At 37.9% G+C, this 19,753-nt stretch overlaps 1 protein-coding gene across 11 annotated transcripts in view; it reads right to left on the reverse strand.

The window, feature by feature from the left end:
• Positions 1-19,753, reverse strand: part of FHOD3 (formin homology 2 domain containing 3) — a 377,738-nt gene that overhangs the window by 171,006 nt on the left and 186,979 nt on the right. For all 11 annotated transcript variants that reach the window (XM_005527828.3, XM_088051905.1, XM_088051887.1 and 8 more), the window contains exon 5: positions 16,665-16,770. In XM_005527828.3, coding sequence (XP_005527885.2) covers positions 16,665-16,770 — 106 coding nt within the window. The remainder of the gene's footprint in view (positions 1-16,664; positions 16,771-19,753) is intronic.

Consider the following 19,753-nt stretch of genomic DNA (forward strand, 5'->3'; position numbering starts at 1 on the left):
AAATGTCAGTGCAGGAAAAATAAAGATTACTTTTTCAATATGAACATATTTATCAAGATTGCTGTGTTTTTGTTTGCTTGAACATTACAAGTGACAGGCAAATAAATATGGAAGGCTTGGAAGACTCTTATTTTTAATTATTAAAGATTATGGACCAAATTTGTATTTCACACACATGTCAAGAGTTAACTCCTATTTATGTCAGTACAATAAACAAAAGCACAATCATGCCCATCAGATCTTAATCTAGTTTGAAATAAAACTGTAAATTACTGCTGGTAAGAACCATCCTGGTTTATAATATTTAAAGGCACAACTGTGGGACTTGGTCATGATGCATACACCTTGTGCCTGTATGCTGAGGCAGCTCTTTCAAGGGGCATTTGTAATCAGAAGAAAGAATATTTCTTGCACCATCACCTTAAAGGAGCAGCAACCTGTTTATGTTTTAACTACATAGCTACCCATTTATTTTTTAACTACAAGCTCAGGTTTGGAGTGATATAATTAGCATCCAATCTGCTCCATGCTTCTTGGTCTTTTGACTGCAGAGTAAAACTTAGAAATATTATACCTCTTCCATGCAGAAATAGTTCTAAAAATGCAGAGAATCCAGTACATTTTAATTCTAATAATTCAGTGTTATCCAAGCTTATTTTACAACTTTAAGCATTGGTGTTCACCATGCTCTCCTTCAGTTATGCAGGCAAAAACTGCTGCTGAAAACAAATGCTGGGAAAACCAGCAACCTAGCTATAAATAAGTATCCCAGGAGCTTACTTTCACTCTAATTCATACATATGTTTAATTCAAAGGCCAATGTCATCACTGCCATGCCCCTCCATAGGCTTCAGGAGAAATAAAACTTTAAGGCACTGTGTCAGAGCCCAGGTACTGATTACAGTGCTGAAGCTGTGCTCAAGTATGGATCACTCCCCTGGATCCACTATGATTTGAGGCATGGCTCTTCATAATGCCATGCACAAAGGCTAGAGCAGTCATAACACTCTCCAATTTCCCTGAAAATTGCAAGTGCAGAATGGGGGAAGAATCCATAAATCAAAGAGAGAATACGTGTTGCCTTTTTCACATTGACCACATATCAAGAAATTTCAGATTCCTGAGAGTAACCATTAGTTATTCTTCAAGTACTCATGCAGTACTTGAGCCCTTCATATTTTATCCTTACAGATTATTAGGAATAAGGAGCTTCAGTCTCTCAAGTTCACACTGCTTTCCTGGCCCAAATATATAATTTACATGTATGTATGTATGTATGTATGTATGTATCTATCTATCTATCTGTCCGTCTGTCTGTCCGTCCATCCATCCATCCGTCTTGTACCTGGTCTTGTCTGAAACAAGCACATGATGCCAAATGCCAGTAGTAAAATATTTTAGGATAGAGAAAAGCTCAAACCAAAGTCCCAACATATTTTTTTTCTGCCACAACCTTTGCAAGGGGATGCATCTAAGAACAGCCCTCTGCAGGTAACCGTAGCCAAACATCTGTCTGATTGTAACCAAGCAATATATTCTGACACACATCTGGAAGAAGTCTGCTAATACTTCCAAGACAAGTTAGCTCACATGAAGTTCTAATACCACTGGGGACAGGGGTCGCTTAAGATCAGCCGTTGATCACTGTGGTCAAATGAAGTATCATATAAAGAGTGCAGGCCATGATTCCTTCAAATTCATTCAAATAGGCATTCAAAAATGTTGTTTTCTCAACACCATCTGGGAAACACTCCAAGAGAGGACACCATGAACACCTGTAGTACTTTCACAAACCTACAGGCAGAGGTAGGTTTTTTTTCAACTACAAGCATTTTCAGAGCCTTGAATAGCTTAGACCAAACACAATTGCATAGGAGGACTAAATTGGGAATGTCTGTGAGAAAAAGCTCAGGATGGTTTAGCTGTTCTACATGCACTCAATAATAACTAATTTGGCATCAGCTGTGGAGGCTTACAAGGTGTTTTCCAACAAGACTGTTAAACCCCAAGTCCTGAGCAGGCTGTGGCTGAGCTGCCCCTGTCCATGGTACTCAACCAACGAGCTCCGGGCCAATACAGGTCACTGTGTGCGATGACTTTGGCTTTAGGTGGCACATCTAACCACTTTGTGAGGTTTGGAAGACACAGACTATGGTTTTGTTGGCAAAAAGCTGGCTTTGCTTGCATAGCCTGGTGCATAGGATTCCTCTCCTGAAAGACCTACTCAGTTCTCTCTTCAACTGAAGCAATGTGGCTAAAAACCCGTTGAAATTTTGCCTTTGGTGAATGCCAGACATGGAAAGCAATCTAGCCCAGCCTTTGACAATGCACAGCTTTGGGTACCATTCAGCCCCAGAGTTACACAGTACAGAACACAGGACTTTTTTTGACCAAGCCCTATGGGGCAGGCAGACCCCTGTCCTGACCAGTCTGATAGTCTCAAGTATGCAAGAATAGTTGCATGTACTCATCAGAGATCCAGGAGACACGATTTTTCAGGTGGTCCAAATATCTTCCCCAACTTGCTCTTTTAGATTCTTCTCAACTTGTTCTTTCAGAATCAGCATGCCTAAAGGTATACATTACGTGGGGTGGTTGCTTCTATAGTGTTTGTCCAATTAGTATAAAATATTAAAAAGCTGACTCCTAATCTTATGTTCTTTCACACATTCCAGCTCCTACTTGTCTACAGAGAACTAGGGAAAGGTGACATTCACAGTATATAACTTTGGACACCAAGTACAGGAGCTCAGTCTTCCTGAGCCCATAAAATCAAAGGTCTTGCCCTTTTACTGGGTGATTCAGGGAACCATTACACTCACTAAACACATAATGGTGCCACGGTTTTTGACTAATAGCACTGACTATGCCTATCAACTACCACAATAATAATGTCACATCATCAGAATTTCTAAAGCCTGAATATGAGTCCAGGAGTTTATGCTCTCTGATTTTTGAGCTCAGGAGCAGAAGGAAGAGGTTTGTATCTCTTTCCTCATCTCATCCCACCTCCAAATACATACCAAATACAATCAAAGTCACTGAAGGACAAATACTTTTATTAAAGCTAACTGTATACCAACTTATTCAACCTTTTAAAGGAGAGACAGATGACACTCATTGAGGGAAATGACCACCAATATTCAGACTGAGACTCTATCACCAGTGGGTTTCTTGTCAGAACTGAGGAAGCCTGCAGGTCCAGAGTGGTTTCTGCCAAGTTCCCTCAACTGGCCTTGAGGAAGAGTTCCAATTAAAATGAAGCAAACTGCATCAAGTACTCAAGACTTTCCATGTTAAACTATAAATTCAGACACAGACTCATGACCTCATGTGAAAAAAAATGAGAAACAAAAGATAACAGGAGATATGAAAGAAACTACTAATCAGGGAGCAAATCCAGTTCAGTCTCAAAGGTGTATTGTGTTCTCTCCTGCTCAAGGAGTATACCTAACTACCTGGGACAAGGTAACTGGAATTAGGTGAGATGAATTCTACCCTGTAATCTAACTAAAAGGCATTATTTGATACTTCCCACATCTTTACCTTTCATTATATATTCCAAAGGATTAATATAAAGTCAAGATTTCAACACGCATTTCTGATAAACATTTACTTCTCCATCAGGTCTTGCTCTACTAATTCACAATGAAGATATTGCATAAGAACTCAACATTAAAACACTAAATTTAAAAAAATGTCAGTTATTTGTAGGTAAAATCTAAACAATTACACTCTCAGTGGAACTGATTCAGTAGTCACCTCATCAAATCACATTACTATAGCTAAAGCCCAGAGTAAAGCAACACAAGCAATTTCACGCTTCTAGCCAATAAAGCACTAGTTTCCTATGTATTTTTTTCAGCATTTGAAGTGAGCCATAAGCCTCACAACACAGAAACTGAAGGCACCCTTCATATGGGACAGTGTACTTGTTTCTAAAATAGCCTGTTAGTTCCCATGAAAACACTCCAGTGTTTAGTTGTCCATAATTTCCTCAAGCTTTAAGTTTGAACTGAAACTTTCCTGTGGTGTTTGAAATGGAATACTTTCTTTTTTCATGGAAAATTTCCAACATTTATTATATTTGGGGTGGGTTTCTGAAAGGCAGGAGGAAAAAGAAGGAAGATAACTTTTCACTGGAATTGAAAATACTGCTGAGAATATGTTTTGGAAAGACGAATATTTTGGGAATTTGAACTCTTTGGAATACTCAGAAAAGTTACAACCTCATGTCAGTGAAAAAGTTCATACAGAAAACATTAAAATGTGCCCAAACTTCATGTGACTATAAAGTTTTGAAATAGCTGTTTTTCGACACTTGTAACAGCCGCTACTGAACATATGCAGTCAGCTGAAACCTCTGTATACTCCATTCTTGAAGCTCAAAATATCCCCATAATGCTGCCCTCCAAGGAAGGTGCCAAGGCACTCAAAGTAAGACCAGCAGCTTGTGGGGTTTTTTGGTTTTGTTTTAAAGAACTATCTTCTTACACAAATGGTGAGAAGAGGAATTTTAATCTGAATGCAGAAGGAAGCAAAATACAAACCTAGAGATGTTCAAGGAAATGAAAGGGGGAGGAACTCTGTCAGAATACCGGATGAATGTCCAGGAATTATGAAAAGAGATGAAGTGACCAGGACAAATGAAGGAAATAATGGGTAAGACTAACAGCTATTTGGCTGGAGGAAACACACAGATTAGGGCTGATGTGAGTGATGTTGAGGAAAGAAATGTACAGAAGATAAGATACCAAAAAATAGACTAGATTCTTGATAGTGGCACTGCAACACTCTCCCTTATTTGTTTGTCTCAGATCAAAATCAGGGTTTTGCTGACACAGGTGTTTGTGTCCCACTATTGAGAAGTGGAATGAGTAACTCAACAGTACCAAAAAAAAAAAAAAAATCCGAAACAATAGCAAAATATCGACCTTTTCACACCCATTTTTCAGATGAAAATGACACACTTCTCTATCAAGTTCATTACATCACATAAACACAGCTGTGGTGTCAGAACCCAGGACAGACAGTGCAGAGGTGGGAAGATGTGATGGGAAGAAAAGGCATTTAAGACAGCCTAAACTGGTGAAGAAATTAATGTCAATGAATTTATGAATATTGTTAAATGGATTGATGATGTAAATAAACTGATAGACTGATGGAGATTAAAGGAAGTTGACATGGAAAGCATGAAATAGAAACAGATCAGAGAAAGAAAACTAGGACAGACTGGACAAGAGTCTGAATAGGAAAAGAAGTCCTAAGAGTAACAATTAAAAAAGGAATAAACAGAAAATACCATACTGACTTTGAAAAACCAGCCCAAGGACAAGCTCCAAACCAGAACTTAGAGTTACTGAATCTTTCTGAATTCAGAATGTCTTTTCAAGTGCCTCATTTCCTTATCTACCACACAAAGATAATGCTGCCCTTTGAGCTCTTGGATAACATCTAGTGACAAAACACAGAAAAATCCATGAGGAAAACAAACATTTTATAACAGAGTTTGCATAGCACGAAATAAATCACAAAGCCTGGGGAAGGACTGCTGATAAGAGCAGCTATCTAAAAGGTGTTCAGTAAGTGCACAGGTGCAATGGTGCTCACTGGCTGAAGCAGGACAGCTGAGGAAAAAGCTGTACCACTGTGCCATCAAAGGCTGGATCAACTGCCACACAAAGGGGGCAGGCATGTCTGCAAAGAAAGCTCAGACAGGTATTTTTAATTTTCAAGACTTTATCAACAAAATTATTACAGTAAAAATATTAACAGTATTAGTGCATTTGACCCTAATCATCTTAGGAAAAAAACGTAAACCGAACAAACAAACAAAAAAATAACAACAAAAAGCAAGCATATCCCAAGCACATATAAAAAATATCCTTAGCAACCAATATATATTGTTTATACACAATAGAGTTAATGTTCCCATTATTGATATTGACCTAAACACTACAGCAAGCTTATGGCGACCCACTACCAAACTTTGGGAATGTGGAAACAGTATTTAGAAGTTGCAGCTTTTAAAGCAGAATTTCTGCCCAGTGAGTGGATTTTGCCTGGCTGAAAAACAGTGTGTGCTCCCAAGATTGCTGCTTTGCAGGTGTTGATTAGATCCTGCATGTCAGGGAATGACTGAGATTGGGAACATGTGGGATGTAAGCCTGCAGATAGGGACCCTTGTCACTACAGAGACTTGATGCTCATCAGGAATAAGTGCTGTGCAGCCCTGCTGCAACCCAAAGCCAATTTGGGGCATAACTTTAAAAATCACAGAGGTGTCTCCAAAGAAGGGAATTGCAGGGGGGGGGGGGGGGAAGGGACAGAGAAGGCAAGAGGAAATTTAGAGCCTGGTCTAGGCTGCTGATAACATATAGAAGGAAGAAGATTAAATAAGAGGAAACAGGATATTGCCCAGTATTGGCAGAAGTTCTTTAAGATCCACCTGTCATTTAAATAAACCTGCTTAAAACACACAATAGACATAGCATATCCTGAGTGGCACTTGAGTGACTCAAGCCAAAGTGCTAAAACAGAGCCATTTGATGCCACTCCTCACAGCGCACAACAGTATTTTTAGTGTTTCTTCACTACAGGGAACCCAAAGCACTTCAAGGTCAGAGGACTGAAGAATATTTGTTCTCTAACTGTAAACAAATTAAAGAGGCAAAGGGAAAAAAAAAAAAAAAGGCTTATTTTACATAGCACCTACATCAGTAAACTCTCTTCACTAAATTGACTGGGAAGAAACTTCTAAGTGATAAATAATTGAAAAAACACACCCTAGACAACAGAGGCTCTGTATTTTTAGCAGCTAGTGAAGGCCAGTGATTCTGTATTGCTTGAGTGAAGGAGGTAGGTATAGTCTCCTCTCCCGGCATGACATTAACTTTAGTGCCAAGAATTTAAATGGAAAAAGCAGGAAATGAACATGCTGAAAACAGAACAAAAACATCCTTATTGTCAGGCAACATGGAGAGGAAGAAATCATGTCACAATTAATAGATAGTGTATCAAACTCCACTGTTTCTAATCCCACTGTAGGAATGAGATAAACCTCTGCTTCCCCCCACTGCATGCAGGGAGCCCCAAGTACAACTCTTCTCTCTCACTTGCAAAGGGAAGACACAATATCCTGTCTGCTTTTACATAGCACCTTGAATTTGCTGCCTTACCCAGTCTGTTCAGCCCTGCCTGTGCGTCCACTGACAGCCTTCACACACACGAGGAGGGGGGGAGGCCAGCCCCATTCTACTCTCATCACTCCAATGCCACCATCAGTGTCTCCAGTCCTGTGTATGGAAGGAGGTGGAGAGGGCAGTGGAGGAGGGTAGGAAGTTGTGCTGTCAGAAGGTAAACTGGTCCTTCGACTTCATTACAAAGCAGCAAAAAGAGTTACACTCTTTCCTCATTCAACCCATGTACACAGGCATCTATTTGCTAGCTCTGCTTTCCTGAGGGGCACATGCTGCACCATTGTTGCTCCTTTGGGCTGCACAGAAAAACAGGCAACCAGAAACCCTCCACAGCAGAAACAGAAATATTAATACTCCCATGTGTTCACTAAGATTATCCTTCACTGTCATCAGCCTGAAAGTATTCTACAGTTTTTCTTAGACATATATATAGGCATTTTTGATCAGTAAACAATTAATTCTGTGCTAATACATGCAAGTCCTATGACTTAGCTTTTAAGTTCTTCAATCACCTACAATTTCTTAGTATTTGATGCAGTAGTGATCAGAGACTTAAAAGGAGGTCACTGCCTAACAGTAATGAAAGTATTTCAAGAGTTTACAGTTCACTGGTCCAGTTTCCTGATTGCACCTATGAGAACATTATTTATAGAAATCCACACATTTGCAAGGATTGTGGACAGAGCTAATATGTGACTTAAAATAACATATCTGGATATGGAAATTAACTCCAAAGATATGTGAAGAACCTCATTTTTGTCACGTCCTTATATCACACAATAATCACCTTCATGGAATAACAGCCAGCACCTCTCAATTATCTTACGTGTTTGACTCCACCTCTTCCAATTTTCATTTCAAGTCTTTAATTTTCCCTGATTATGTATCAGGATGGAGCACTCTGTGTGGCACTCTAGCAACTACCATGGCAAATTGCTGTGGAAGAAAATGAAAAAAATCAAACTCTATTTCCCAATGATATTTTAACATGTTTTATGTGCATATATTCAATGCAAATAATTTATAGTAAAATTACCAGCAGCTGTATACTTTATGCAATTATTCATGTTTGTGCTGGCTTATGAATGTCTACTTTTCTACACATTTTCTCCTTCTCTACTCTTGGGCTACAAGATTACTACAAAAAGGGAGAAACACTCTAATATGCTCATAACAAGTTGGAATCAGCACATTGTTTTCAAGACTTGTTCATGAAGTTTGAGTAGTTAAAATATAAAATAACCACAATGGCTTTAAAGGCCTCTGGGAGTACTTCCCAAGTACTTAGTCTTTGCTCAGTAGTTAAGGATGTGCATTTTTCATGTTCAGTTCCTCATTTTACACAGAGCCTGTATAGCCTGAGGTATCACATTTCATGGGAATTTCATAAAGCATAAAAAAAATTACTCAGAACCTTAAGATTAATTTTCATAGAGACAGAAATCAACTCAAAGGTTCCCAGCCTGTCAGCTTTAAAAACATGGGAAATCCATAATTTTATGGTGGTGTTATTACTGAATTCCATGTAGACCCTATATCCTCCTCGTGAGCAGTCCCACCATGAAAGGCCATTTCATATAATGCACGGCACAAGGAACAACTTTTTTCGTAGATGTGTAAATTACTATATGGTGGTTAAACTTTTGAACTCAAACTTGCTATGATGCCAATTCCCATTTCAGACTGGGAGGAGATGTATTGTATGGTCTGTGTGAGGACTATCTGGCTCTGCTTCCAGATGGATCATGCATCACAATCACATCCAGGGAGAAAGGAGGAAGGAGGAGGACAAAGGAGAGGGCAGTGCTTGCTCAACAACTAAAAGGGAATGCCTAAGGTTGTATTCAATAGGGTACTCAGTGTAACACATGAACAGAACAATTAATAAGTATCATTTTAAAATATGCAGATGAGAAATGAAGAAAGGAAATGCTAGAAGTGTAGAGAGGAAAGGAAAGGCGATGTTTTCCCTCTTTTTAAACTGCATGATTTCTAATATCAAGCTCTCCCAAGTACCCCTGTACAAGAAGACAAACACATTTAGTCTTAAAGAGATATTTGCAGAAGTAAAAGAGGATTCACCTACTGAGACAAGGAGGTTTAGTGTTTATATTATGGAGATAGTATAATGTGCCTTTTTCTTCTGGTATAACAACACATTGAAACCTCATTATTTCTAATCTAAAGGGTTCATGAATCAGGATGCCAAATCCATTTGTATTTTTTCATTTCATGGCTTTTCAAGAAGAGGTTTCTGCTCATGTAACAGAAAGAGGTACTGATCCATCAAGTATATAGGTCTGATTTTTCTGAGACTCCTGCTTTTGATCTGGACTACAAGAAATGGTACCTATAACATTCACTGATGGAAAACTGGCAGTGTAGTCAATTTCACATGGCTGCATCCCTGCCAGGCTGTACCTCAACTCAGCAGTGCTACTCATTAACAGGCCTTCTTAGCTCAGCTACACTAATCTGCTACTAACTTGTTCACACAGCTGTGGCTTGGTTTGGTGTGTTTTATTTCGCAGGTTGTTTTGTTGTGGTGGAAGGAAACCTAGGTTGTATCGCCATGTGGAGCTTCCCTGTACTATGTGGGCATAACAGCTTCCAGGTGGAGTTGCCATCTGTTGGTATGGTTCCACAGGAACTATGATCTATGAACTATGCTGAACTATGGCCCAGCATAAAAGTGAAATATATGAATTTTGAAATGTCCACAGGACAAGTGTCCAATTCTGATAAGCTTTCTGAAAGGCCAAATAACTGAATTTACTGGGAGACTGTGCCAGCAAGCTTCTCCCAGAAGCAACACTCCCAAGTAATCAAGCTACAGTCACCCAATTTCTTTTTAAAGTTTAGGCTGTTACTGCAGGTACTTCGAGATGGAGTGATAAGTTTACATCATTTTGAAGTACTGCCATAAGGAGACAACTTGAATATGTTGAGACACATATAGGAACTTCACAGTTACACACAGATACCTTCACACTGAAGGTTAAGAGGAAAGAAAGAAATACACAGGTAAGCCTAATCAAGTGTTATATATTCCTATTTACTTGGGGGTGGGATACTTTTCTACAGCTGGAAAATTTTAAACAATGTTCCAGTTGACATTAAAACAGGAATATTGGAAAGATATGGAGTACCCAGTATTAGCTCCCTTTTCACTAGTAAACTTACATTACTACCATCTGTTTTACTGCTGAAGTACCAACCAGCAAGACATGTCTATTTAGGATAGAAATAGCCTCTCGCAGACTTTATTTCTATTTTTTGTTATTTACACAACCCCTACTTCCCATATAGACATTTACTGCAGAAGAACGTGCTTCTTCTCTATGCTAAATGCTTTGTAATACCTAATCTTTAATGTAAAAACACAAAGCCACATAATTTGTCAGGCTGAGGGATGAAAGTTCAAGAGCACTGGAAACATTCATGTTCTTGTAAATAACGAGGGGTCTTTTTGATAAAAACAGCCAGCCAATTCCTGGAAGAGGATCGTCCACCCATTATAGAGAGCACACTTACAAACCCCAAGCATTCCTAGTAGCAGTTGGCTCAATGCAGAAATGCGACCAGCTTGCTGATAACTTCATGCCTGCCTTTCAGAATGAAAGGGTTATCAGCAGCAGCTTCCACTGCTTGCTTGCAAAACCTCACCCTCACCTTCGACTTCCTCTAGCTCCTTGACATCTTGAGGCACACATGGTGTCCTGGTGACAGACAGTAACCAGATGGCCTTTTACCATCCAGCACTGAGTCCTTTCAGGAATTTAATCTGATTTCCCAGAATACGCAGCACAGCCCTTGGGTCCAAACTTGGCATGAAGGTGGGATTGCATGCCTCTGGCTTTATAAATAGGCATAACTGTAGGTGGCTTTGGTACATGGCAGTGCTTGAACAGTTTGCCTGCTAGTTTGGAAAAACTGATCCCCTGCCTGGGCATTCATCTGCAGTTCTGACTCTGGTCCCTCCTGTGCATGTCCAACCACCCTGTCAAACAGATCAGTGTCTCCTAATTCCAACAGCAAAGTCACGTTCTGCTTTACAACCTAGTAGCTCTTATGGTAATTTCTTTCCATTTTTTATTGTTGTCAGCTACACTGTACTGTATAATTGAAAGCACATGCAAAATACAGACTTAGAATCACCTTGCTTCAGCAGGGAGTGGAGGTTACTTAAAGGGTAACTACCCAGACTCAGCTGCACTCTTTCTGTTCACCCATCCCTTTGCAAAGGTTGGCTTCCATTTACCAGCTAGACAGCTGAGGAATCAAAATATTGCCCCATTCTTATGCCTCAGTTGGAGATTTGAAAGTTTCAGGCTCCTCAGTTCTCATTGCTCTACCTTGGGAAGTCATTACTCCTCTTGGGAACTTCTCCATCACTGGTAGTTCACATCTGTGCAAATTGTAGCTATCAGGCTTGAAGAAAACTGTTTTAATAGATCCCTCATAATTTAAGCATGTAACAAAGATTAAAATGTGCCTTGGAGTTATGTTTCACATGAGATTTTAGTGTTTTAAGACACTCAGTTCTTTTTATTCACATTTTAGGACTCATATACAACTTTTCTGGTGTAAATCCCTCATAAAATTACTTAAAATTCCTTAAAGGTCTTGCAAAAATGGTCAAAAAAAAAAAAGAAGAAAAAATAAAAGTATTATTATATACTCATTATATCTGCATGAATGTAAAAGCATACTTGTTCAAATGCAATTCCAAAACAAACTACATTTACTATTTATAAGGAAAAAATTGTAGAGCATAATATCAACTTTCAATCCTCTTAAATGATATGTCACTGTCCCTCAGAAGATGTCAGATCCCTTGCCCAGGACCATTACCATTATCTTCTGTGCTAGCACCAATATCTGTAGAAACACACAAGACTTTAGCACTTCATCAGAAGTACAGAGGGTCTGTGACAGGAAAATGGTCTACTGGTTCTACTGCAACCTAGTGTTCTGCCCAGATTATTGAATTAAGTATAAATTAGTGAAGTTTTGACTATACTGTCCTTGGAGATACTTAAAAGATGTGCAGACATGGTGCTCAGGGCCATGGTTTCATGGTGGATTTGGCATTGTTAGGTTAATGGTTCAGCTCAATGACATTAAGGGCCTTTTTCAACCTAAATGTTTCTAGGATTCTACTTATCTTTAATTTTAGATTATAGTAATGGTTTGGGGTTTTAAAGGAGGGGGGTTAACTTAAAGTACAAATGCTACCTCAAATCATAACTCCTAGGCTTCTCCAAGCACTTATTTCTCTTGATTTCTTCTTTAAAAAACCCCTACACTAGAAATTCAAAACCGCCAAACAAAATTGAAACCATCTCTCATCCAGACTTGACACTCAAATTCTTATTCTCCATATAAGCGCATAGCTTTCACTAAATCAGAGAGCTGCATCCAAAAGCTGAATTTGATTCAAAGATAGTCTAGTATGAGCACTGACTGCTGTTCTACTTTTTCCTCAGCCTTAGTTCCTTAGACCATGCAGCAAGGTGAAGACCTTTGTCTGCTCAGACTGAACAATTGGCTTGTGCTTTCAGACCACAAGAGCAATATCTAGCTTTCATCTAATTATGGACACCTCTAAATACTCTGAATCCATAAGCAGACTAATAGGGACCCAAGTACACAATTACACTCTACAAACGAGGCTGGATGACCTTTTTACAACTTTCTCATTTGATCTGAGGTATGGACAGCACAGTACCCCACCAGGCAGAACTCCTCAAATCACAGTGCCAGCAAAGTCATCCCTGAACCTCATAGCTTACTTATTCAGTGTATCTTTAAAAGACTTAGGCTTTGGTCCACACAAACTGCTTTTTTTTCCTCACCTTCCCAATAGCACTGGCTAAATTATCAGAAAACATGAAGGCTACCTGGCAATTCATGTGTTGCTTCTCATTCTGTGCAAGGAACAGATATCTCAAAATTATATCCAAGGAATCTTCAAAATTACAGTAAGATTTATATTAATCCTCATCAGTTATGGATATTTTCATTATCTTTAACCCATTCCTATCTGGTTTTGAATATTTAGGTAACATACACCATACTGCAATCTTCTAACTGGGACAGAAAATTTTAACTTCGGTGCTATCAGTGAAGTTCTTCATCCTTATGGATCCTTGTGGAAAAAAAGGAAGAGGGAGGACATAACAAAAGGAAAACAAGCCTGTTTCCATAGGGAGGGAGGGGGAAGTCTCTCAAAACATGGTTTCTTTAGATGTCCATACTAATTAAAAGGAACATTGGAGAATAAATTTAGTTTTAAGAACAATTAAATAAGGAGGATCAAAAGATGTTTTCTAAGCTACTCCTTAACCCTTGAGAGAAGTCCTGGCTACTGTTGGTTTCCAGTCAATAGGCTATATGCTGACAAAAGGGAACACTTTGGGAAAGGTACAGTCCAACAGCCCTAGCTGAGAGGACCTGAACAGAAATAAACAGTCATTCCTTAGCACTCAACAATAAACTGTCTGGCTTTCTCAGCATTATATGTAGAAGCCACACTTACCTTCTCTTCACTTATCCATTAAAGAACCAACATTTTCATGACTCATATTTAATCATTTTTTGGCAGCTCAGTCTGACTTGAACCAAGTCAAAACCCCTAAGCAGAAATTCACAACCAAGAAATTAGAGTGAAACAATGCGGACTTTTGGAAAAAGGAAAATAATATCCTCAAGAAATAACTCGTACCTGGAACTCACTGAAACACCTACAGCCCTTAAGCATACATGTATTTCCAGCCTATTTTCTCTCCATGATACAAAGCTATGTCTTGCTGAGTTGCAGGCAAACAAGTTGGTATGAAACACTGGGAAATTGCTCGGTCAAGATGATGGACAGCCTCATGTAGGTGACTCCTTGAAGCAAAGGAGGCAATGCTGTACCTAAGGCTGCCACTTACTGTCATAAGCCCTGCAAGCTGAGTTAGAATTGCCAGAGGAAGAGAGTGAATGACACCAAAGGTGATGGAGAAATGCCAGAATATGGAACTTAGAAGAAATCCTATCTATTTATGATTTAGGTTAAATGCAATGAAAATAAGGAGAATATATTCCACTCCAAAAGGATCTGCAGAACAAGGACAACATGGCAGGAAAGCACAAAAATCTCTAAAAAAAGACTACTTTTTAATTCTAAAATCTCCACTATTTAACACTAATCTTAGAGTTTACAGGACTACCTCCATGCTGTGATGTCCCTTCAGTAAAATTTATTCACCTAGCTACCAGTACTCCAGGTTTAGTAAAATGCAGCACTGCAATACGTACACACAATTGCCACAAAAAAAACCAATCCCTAACCAATCACTATGATCTTCCAAAAATAATATACCACAAACACTCTTACATGACATATTTAATGCTTCTTTTCAGCACCCTCCTGAACGTATTTGGATAAGATTGTTTGGCTGTACTGTAGTTCCAAATCTATCTTTATCTCATTGTACACAGACCAATTCAGAAAGTACATGCTGGCTCCTGGAACTGCAAACCACCTGACATAATTCTGGAGTTGTAACTTTGAAATTCCTGAAAGACAATGAAGAACAAAACTGAAATGAAGCCCACATCATGCAGAAAAATTGCATCCTGTAAAGGATGCTAGGATATACTACCCAGAGAGAAACTTCAGCTTCACACAGCAGCAATGTAGGGCAAAAAAAAGACCTGATTTCAGAAGTTACTAATCCCTAAAAACATCTTCCTAAAATAATGTTTTTACTTTATGGCATTCTTCTACACAATTCATTTTTGTTATTGTTAATGTTGTTCTGTTATATTAATTTTGAACAAACTGTAATCACTTGTTAATAACAATGCAACAAGATGAGTTTGCAGTTGCATTTGTATGATGCCATGGACATTGGAACTAAAGCTCTGTTTTATCATTCATTAAATTCACGTGAGAATTTCTAATTTTAGACCATGGAAACCAAGCACTTGAAAGCCACCACAAGAAAGAGACCATTAGATCTCTTTGAATGCTGGATGCATTAGGATATGAGAAGGGAAGGAGAGTGGGAAGGCTCCTGAAGGCCAGACTGTCCCATACATCACCTTTCTTTTGCTTCCAGTCTGAATTTTCTGAGAGCATCTATGGCCAGTTTTCTCCCAGAAACTTTTAATTGCACATTTCTGTCCTTGTCTTCTATTCAAGTACTTTTATGTGACTGCACAGCTACTGACATAGAACATAATTCCTGTAGTACTGGTTTGTTTCTTTTACACCTCCAAACCTGGTCTTATCTTCAACGCCTTTGCATGAAGCCCCACATACTATTTGAATCCTTGCTTTCCATAATTTAGCATTTCTGGTTCTTACAAAATCCTTTTTTTTTTCTTCTTTTTTTTTTTCCTCAATGTGTTATTTGAGTTTTAGCAGTTAAATACATCAAAGTGACATTTTTAAATACAGCTATATACGTCAGTCTAAGAAAACTCATATGAGCAATCTACCACAACTATGCATTCGTACGCAGTCTCTATTTAGTATGAGATCATCCAACAGCAAAGATCCCTTGGAATGACTGTTCTCCCCTCAAAATACTGAAGAAACTCTTCAAATTTACAGCCTAAGTTTCCTGGCTAGATAAAAAACACGTGCATCCATTTGGGCCACAATAGAGGAAATCAGCTTTTTAATCACATGGCACACCTTTTCCAAATCCTTCTCCAAACCCTATCTTTGCCAGTTATCTTTTATGTGCAAAGAACAGAACATAAACCTCTCATTACCTGTTTAACTCCAAAATGTCAGATAGCTAAAATTTGTTTCCAGAAAATTGACCCCTTATAGTATGATTTTCTCCTGGTTTATTCCATGATACCCAGAGATACCAATGATACTGCTGCATTCTGCTGCACCACAACAGAAAGAGGCAATAAGAAAATACATCTTCCAACAGGGTGATGGAGCAGGCTGGGTGCTGCCCCTCTCTGTTTCCCTTGTACTTTACAACTGTCTAAGCAGCATGGAAAAAACCCTCCATAATGCTTGGGAGGTCACAGCCACTCATCACTGCAAGAAAGGAGAGAAACACAGCTCAAAAAACTACTCCTGCTACATCCAACCTGTTTGCAGCAGCTCCTTTGTAAAAGATGACCACAGTCCAAGAAGTTATTTTGTTCTGTGCCCTCTGACAGTTATCCTGTAAAGGCTTTAGAATGCCTTTTCTTTCTTAGAATTAGAGATTTGCAGTGTAATCTACAAGAAAAGGTAAATGTCGGGGAGACTATCAAGATTCCAAATATTCCAATTCATTCTGCTCCATGGTAAGTATTAATCTTCCCTAAACTTTCTTGCATAACATGAAAGAATCACAGGACTAAACTCAGAAGAAAGTTCAAAGATGCTTTACACAACAAGTTGATGCAGACCTGCAAGAGCTTCCAAGCAATAAAAACAACTTTTGGATACATTTCCTTTACCTCTCAGGATGTAGTTCTGATAATTCTGGTCAGCTTCTGCTCCCACTTTGATTAAGCAAGTCAGACCTTCTGCAATAACAAACTCATGAACCAAGTCCTTGTCATCCTGTCACAGGAGAAAGGAAAAGCTGAATTAGATTTTTGAAAGACAAAGAAACATTATATCATAATGTAAAAACAAATGCATGCCTGCAACACTGATTTTATGTTTCACATGTTGTAAGCAAGTTGATATGACCATTCTTATACAGAGGACCAAAAGCAGGATTTTGAGTTTTAAAATCAGAATGAAACACATCAGTGCAAAGCAAGAAAAAACAAGTTTTAACCTTTCAGTCAACTACAGAAAATTAAAATCTGCAAAATATGACTTTCAATTTTTTTCACTGAAGGCTTGCAGACATTCTCCACAATACTAAATCTCATCATATCACATAAACAAATATCCTTAAAGCCCTAAAATGTCAGGATCAACAACAGAACACCATCTGTATTCCTTAGCATAATTTCAATTTCAGTATTTTAGGCGTGTACAGCAAAACTTTAAAACTGGTTTTATTGCAATGTAATATTATACTTACTATCTTAACATAATACGAATTCATTATATTTAGAAGGGGAAAGAAACGTGTTAAAGATAACGCTAGAAGACAAAATGCCCACAAGGTGATGGAGAACAGCAAATACAAGAGAAAATTTCACATCAGTTTATACTTGCTAAAATGGCTCAGTGTTTCTTCACTATCAGTTCTTTCCTCAGGGCAGCAGAATTATTCCATGAAGTGACACCAGGGTGAGGAGGGGTTTCCTGGGTCTTGTAAAAATAACTACTATGCCAAGAGAATATACAAGGCTCATGCAGACAAACAAGAAGCTACTAAGAATTAAGATTAAACAGCCCTTAATGAATTAGCTGTGCAAATTAGGCACAAGACAAATTCAAGATATTAATGGGAGATAATTACTCTGCAGACAATCCCAGTTGCTGACTCCCTTTTTTCAATTTATGTTTTCATACTAACAGTGTAACAGACATAAATTCCAGCTTTCCAATAACGCAGCCCCAATAACCCAAGATCCATAGAATACATTTCTTGAGAGTGATTTTTGAATTCATGGCAAACACTTAGCAAACTGCCCAGGGAAATCAAATAATCAAGCCCCTTTTAGTGGAACATTTCACTTACTGCAAGTTTCTTTCAGCTGGATAGTTTATTTATTATTAATTTCCTTCCTTCACAAGAGATAATTTACATAATTCCTACAGTCTGACCAAATGGGATATTAATAATTGGAAGGTGATCTAACAGTTTGTGAGAAGTTCAGAAATTATGAGGAAAAAAAAATCCATTTCATGTTTTAGCTGGTCAAATTTGTTAAAACAATTTTAAAATATATTATATAGTCATGTACAGATACACAAATTTATCACATGATAAAGGTGATTTATCCTGTAAATAAAGCATAAAATTATACAAAGTGGAAGTATACAATCATACCCCACATCTTGGTGAAAGTATATCTTAAAAGCCCAAAATGCCTAAGATAAAATTCACCTCTGCCTATGTACTCTTAAGCTAAAAATTCTTTTTATTTCTTAGTCTCAATGTTTTATCTTTTAAGAGTGCTATTTTTTTTCAGTAGCTAGATAAAAGCCTTAATAGTGTTTTCTGAAAAGCTAAGAACTTTACAAACTCACATGTCAGACCAAGGCACTACAGATATAAGATACAATTTTATGAAGACAAACTTTCCTCTATGCATTTTCACCACCAGGTATCCCATGTATCTCCTTGTTATAGGGTGTTTTTAACTCAGATACCTGAATAATTTCTTATTTAAGAATTTTGAATCCTGTTTTTCCTAAAACTCAAGAGAGGAAACATATCCATGGAATCTCCCAGCCAAGCTTAATGTAAAGTATATTATGGGCTCAGGTAAACTAAGGCTATGTGTCATGGTAATGAGTAGTTTAATTTAAGAGGAAAAAATATAAATAACAAATCTAATCATTGAGTGAAATAATCACATTTTTTTTTCCAGATGGTAATGTTATCCTAGCTCACAAACAGTTCCTTTTTCTTTAAATGCCTTTTCTGTATACTTGAGCACACATTTTTATTTTGCATCAAGCGTGTTTTCATCCTCGAGTTAAGGAAAAAAGGAGTCTATTCTGGATTGACACACAGTGAAACAAAGAACATTGGAAAACAGAAAAAAGTAGGAATAACTGTGGTCTGCAGATTCTGATTTATTAATAGACCTACAATGTCTGTTTGGGAAAAATAAATGACATTTGGATTATGAAAAAATAAAAAACCTATATAGCAGAGAAGTTTACAGTAGTTCAGATTTACAGAATTTCAGAGATTGAATCCATAAAAACAAAATAAATTTTTTAATATCATTTAGCAATTAAGAGCTGCTGACATTCACTGAAAGATAAAAACTGAAACACCCACTGTAACTTTAGGATGTTACAGTGTTACAGATGTTAGAATCTTAAATAGTGAATACATATTAGTGCATCACCTGGGGAAAAAAACAGAAATTAGCATCTGATTGTCAAAATAAATCAAGCTAAAAATCTGGTTTTATGTTGATGATATGTATTTAGTTGTTTGTTTGTTTGTTTGTTTATTTAACATGGACCTTTCCATAGCAAATTTTGAGATCTCTCTTCTGGAACATTTTTAAAGCAACCAAGTCATAGAGTCACCCTAAACTGAAAGGAGATATATTGCAGGAGAACAGCAGAGGAAATAGAGGGGATGAGGAACTCCAACCAGACTGCTTTTGGAAAACACTGAATAAACAAATCAAATCTGAATTTAAAAAAAGGCTTTTAAGATACTTCCCCTTTTCCCAAATAAAAAGGAGAAAGAAGGTGTAATGAAGTAGAGTACAAACACATCATGCATTAGACATAAATCTCAACTCAGTACATTATCTATTCTATCATGTATATACGATGAGAGGAAAGAAGCAAACATCTGGAATGTGCAGTGAAAGATGAAAGGCATGCAAGCCTATAAGTTCTACACTGAAAGGAGAATGTTTACATCAATTTTGGTCTAGGATAATCTTTT

The sequence above is a fragment of the Pseudopodoces humilis genome, chromosome 1 (assembly GCF_049639895.1).
Source record: "Pseudopodoces humilis isolate 2021_Gansu_Grassland_sample_001 chromosome 1, ASM4963989v1, whole genome shotgun sequence".
Lineage (NCBI taxonomy): Eukaryota > Metazoa > Chordata > Aves > Passeriformes > Paridae > Pseudopodoces > Pseudopodoces humilis.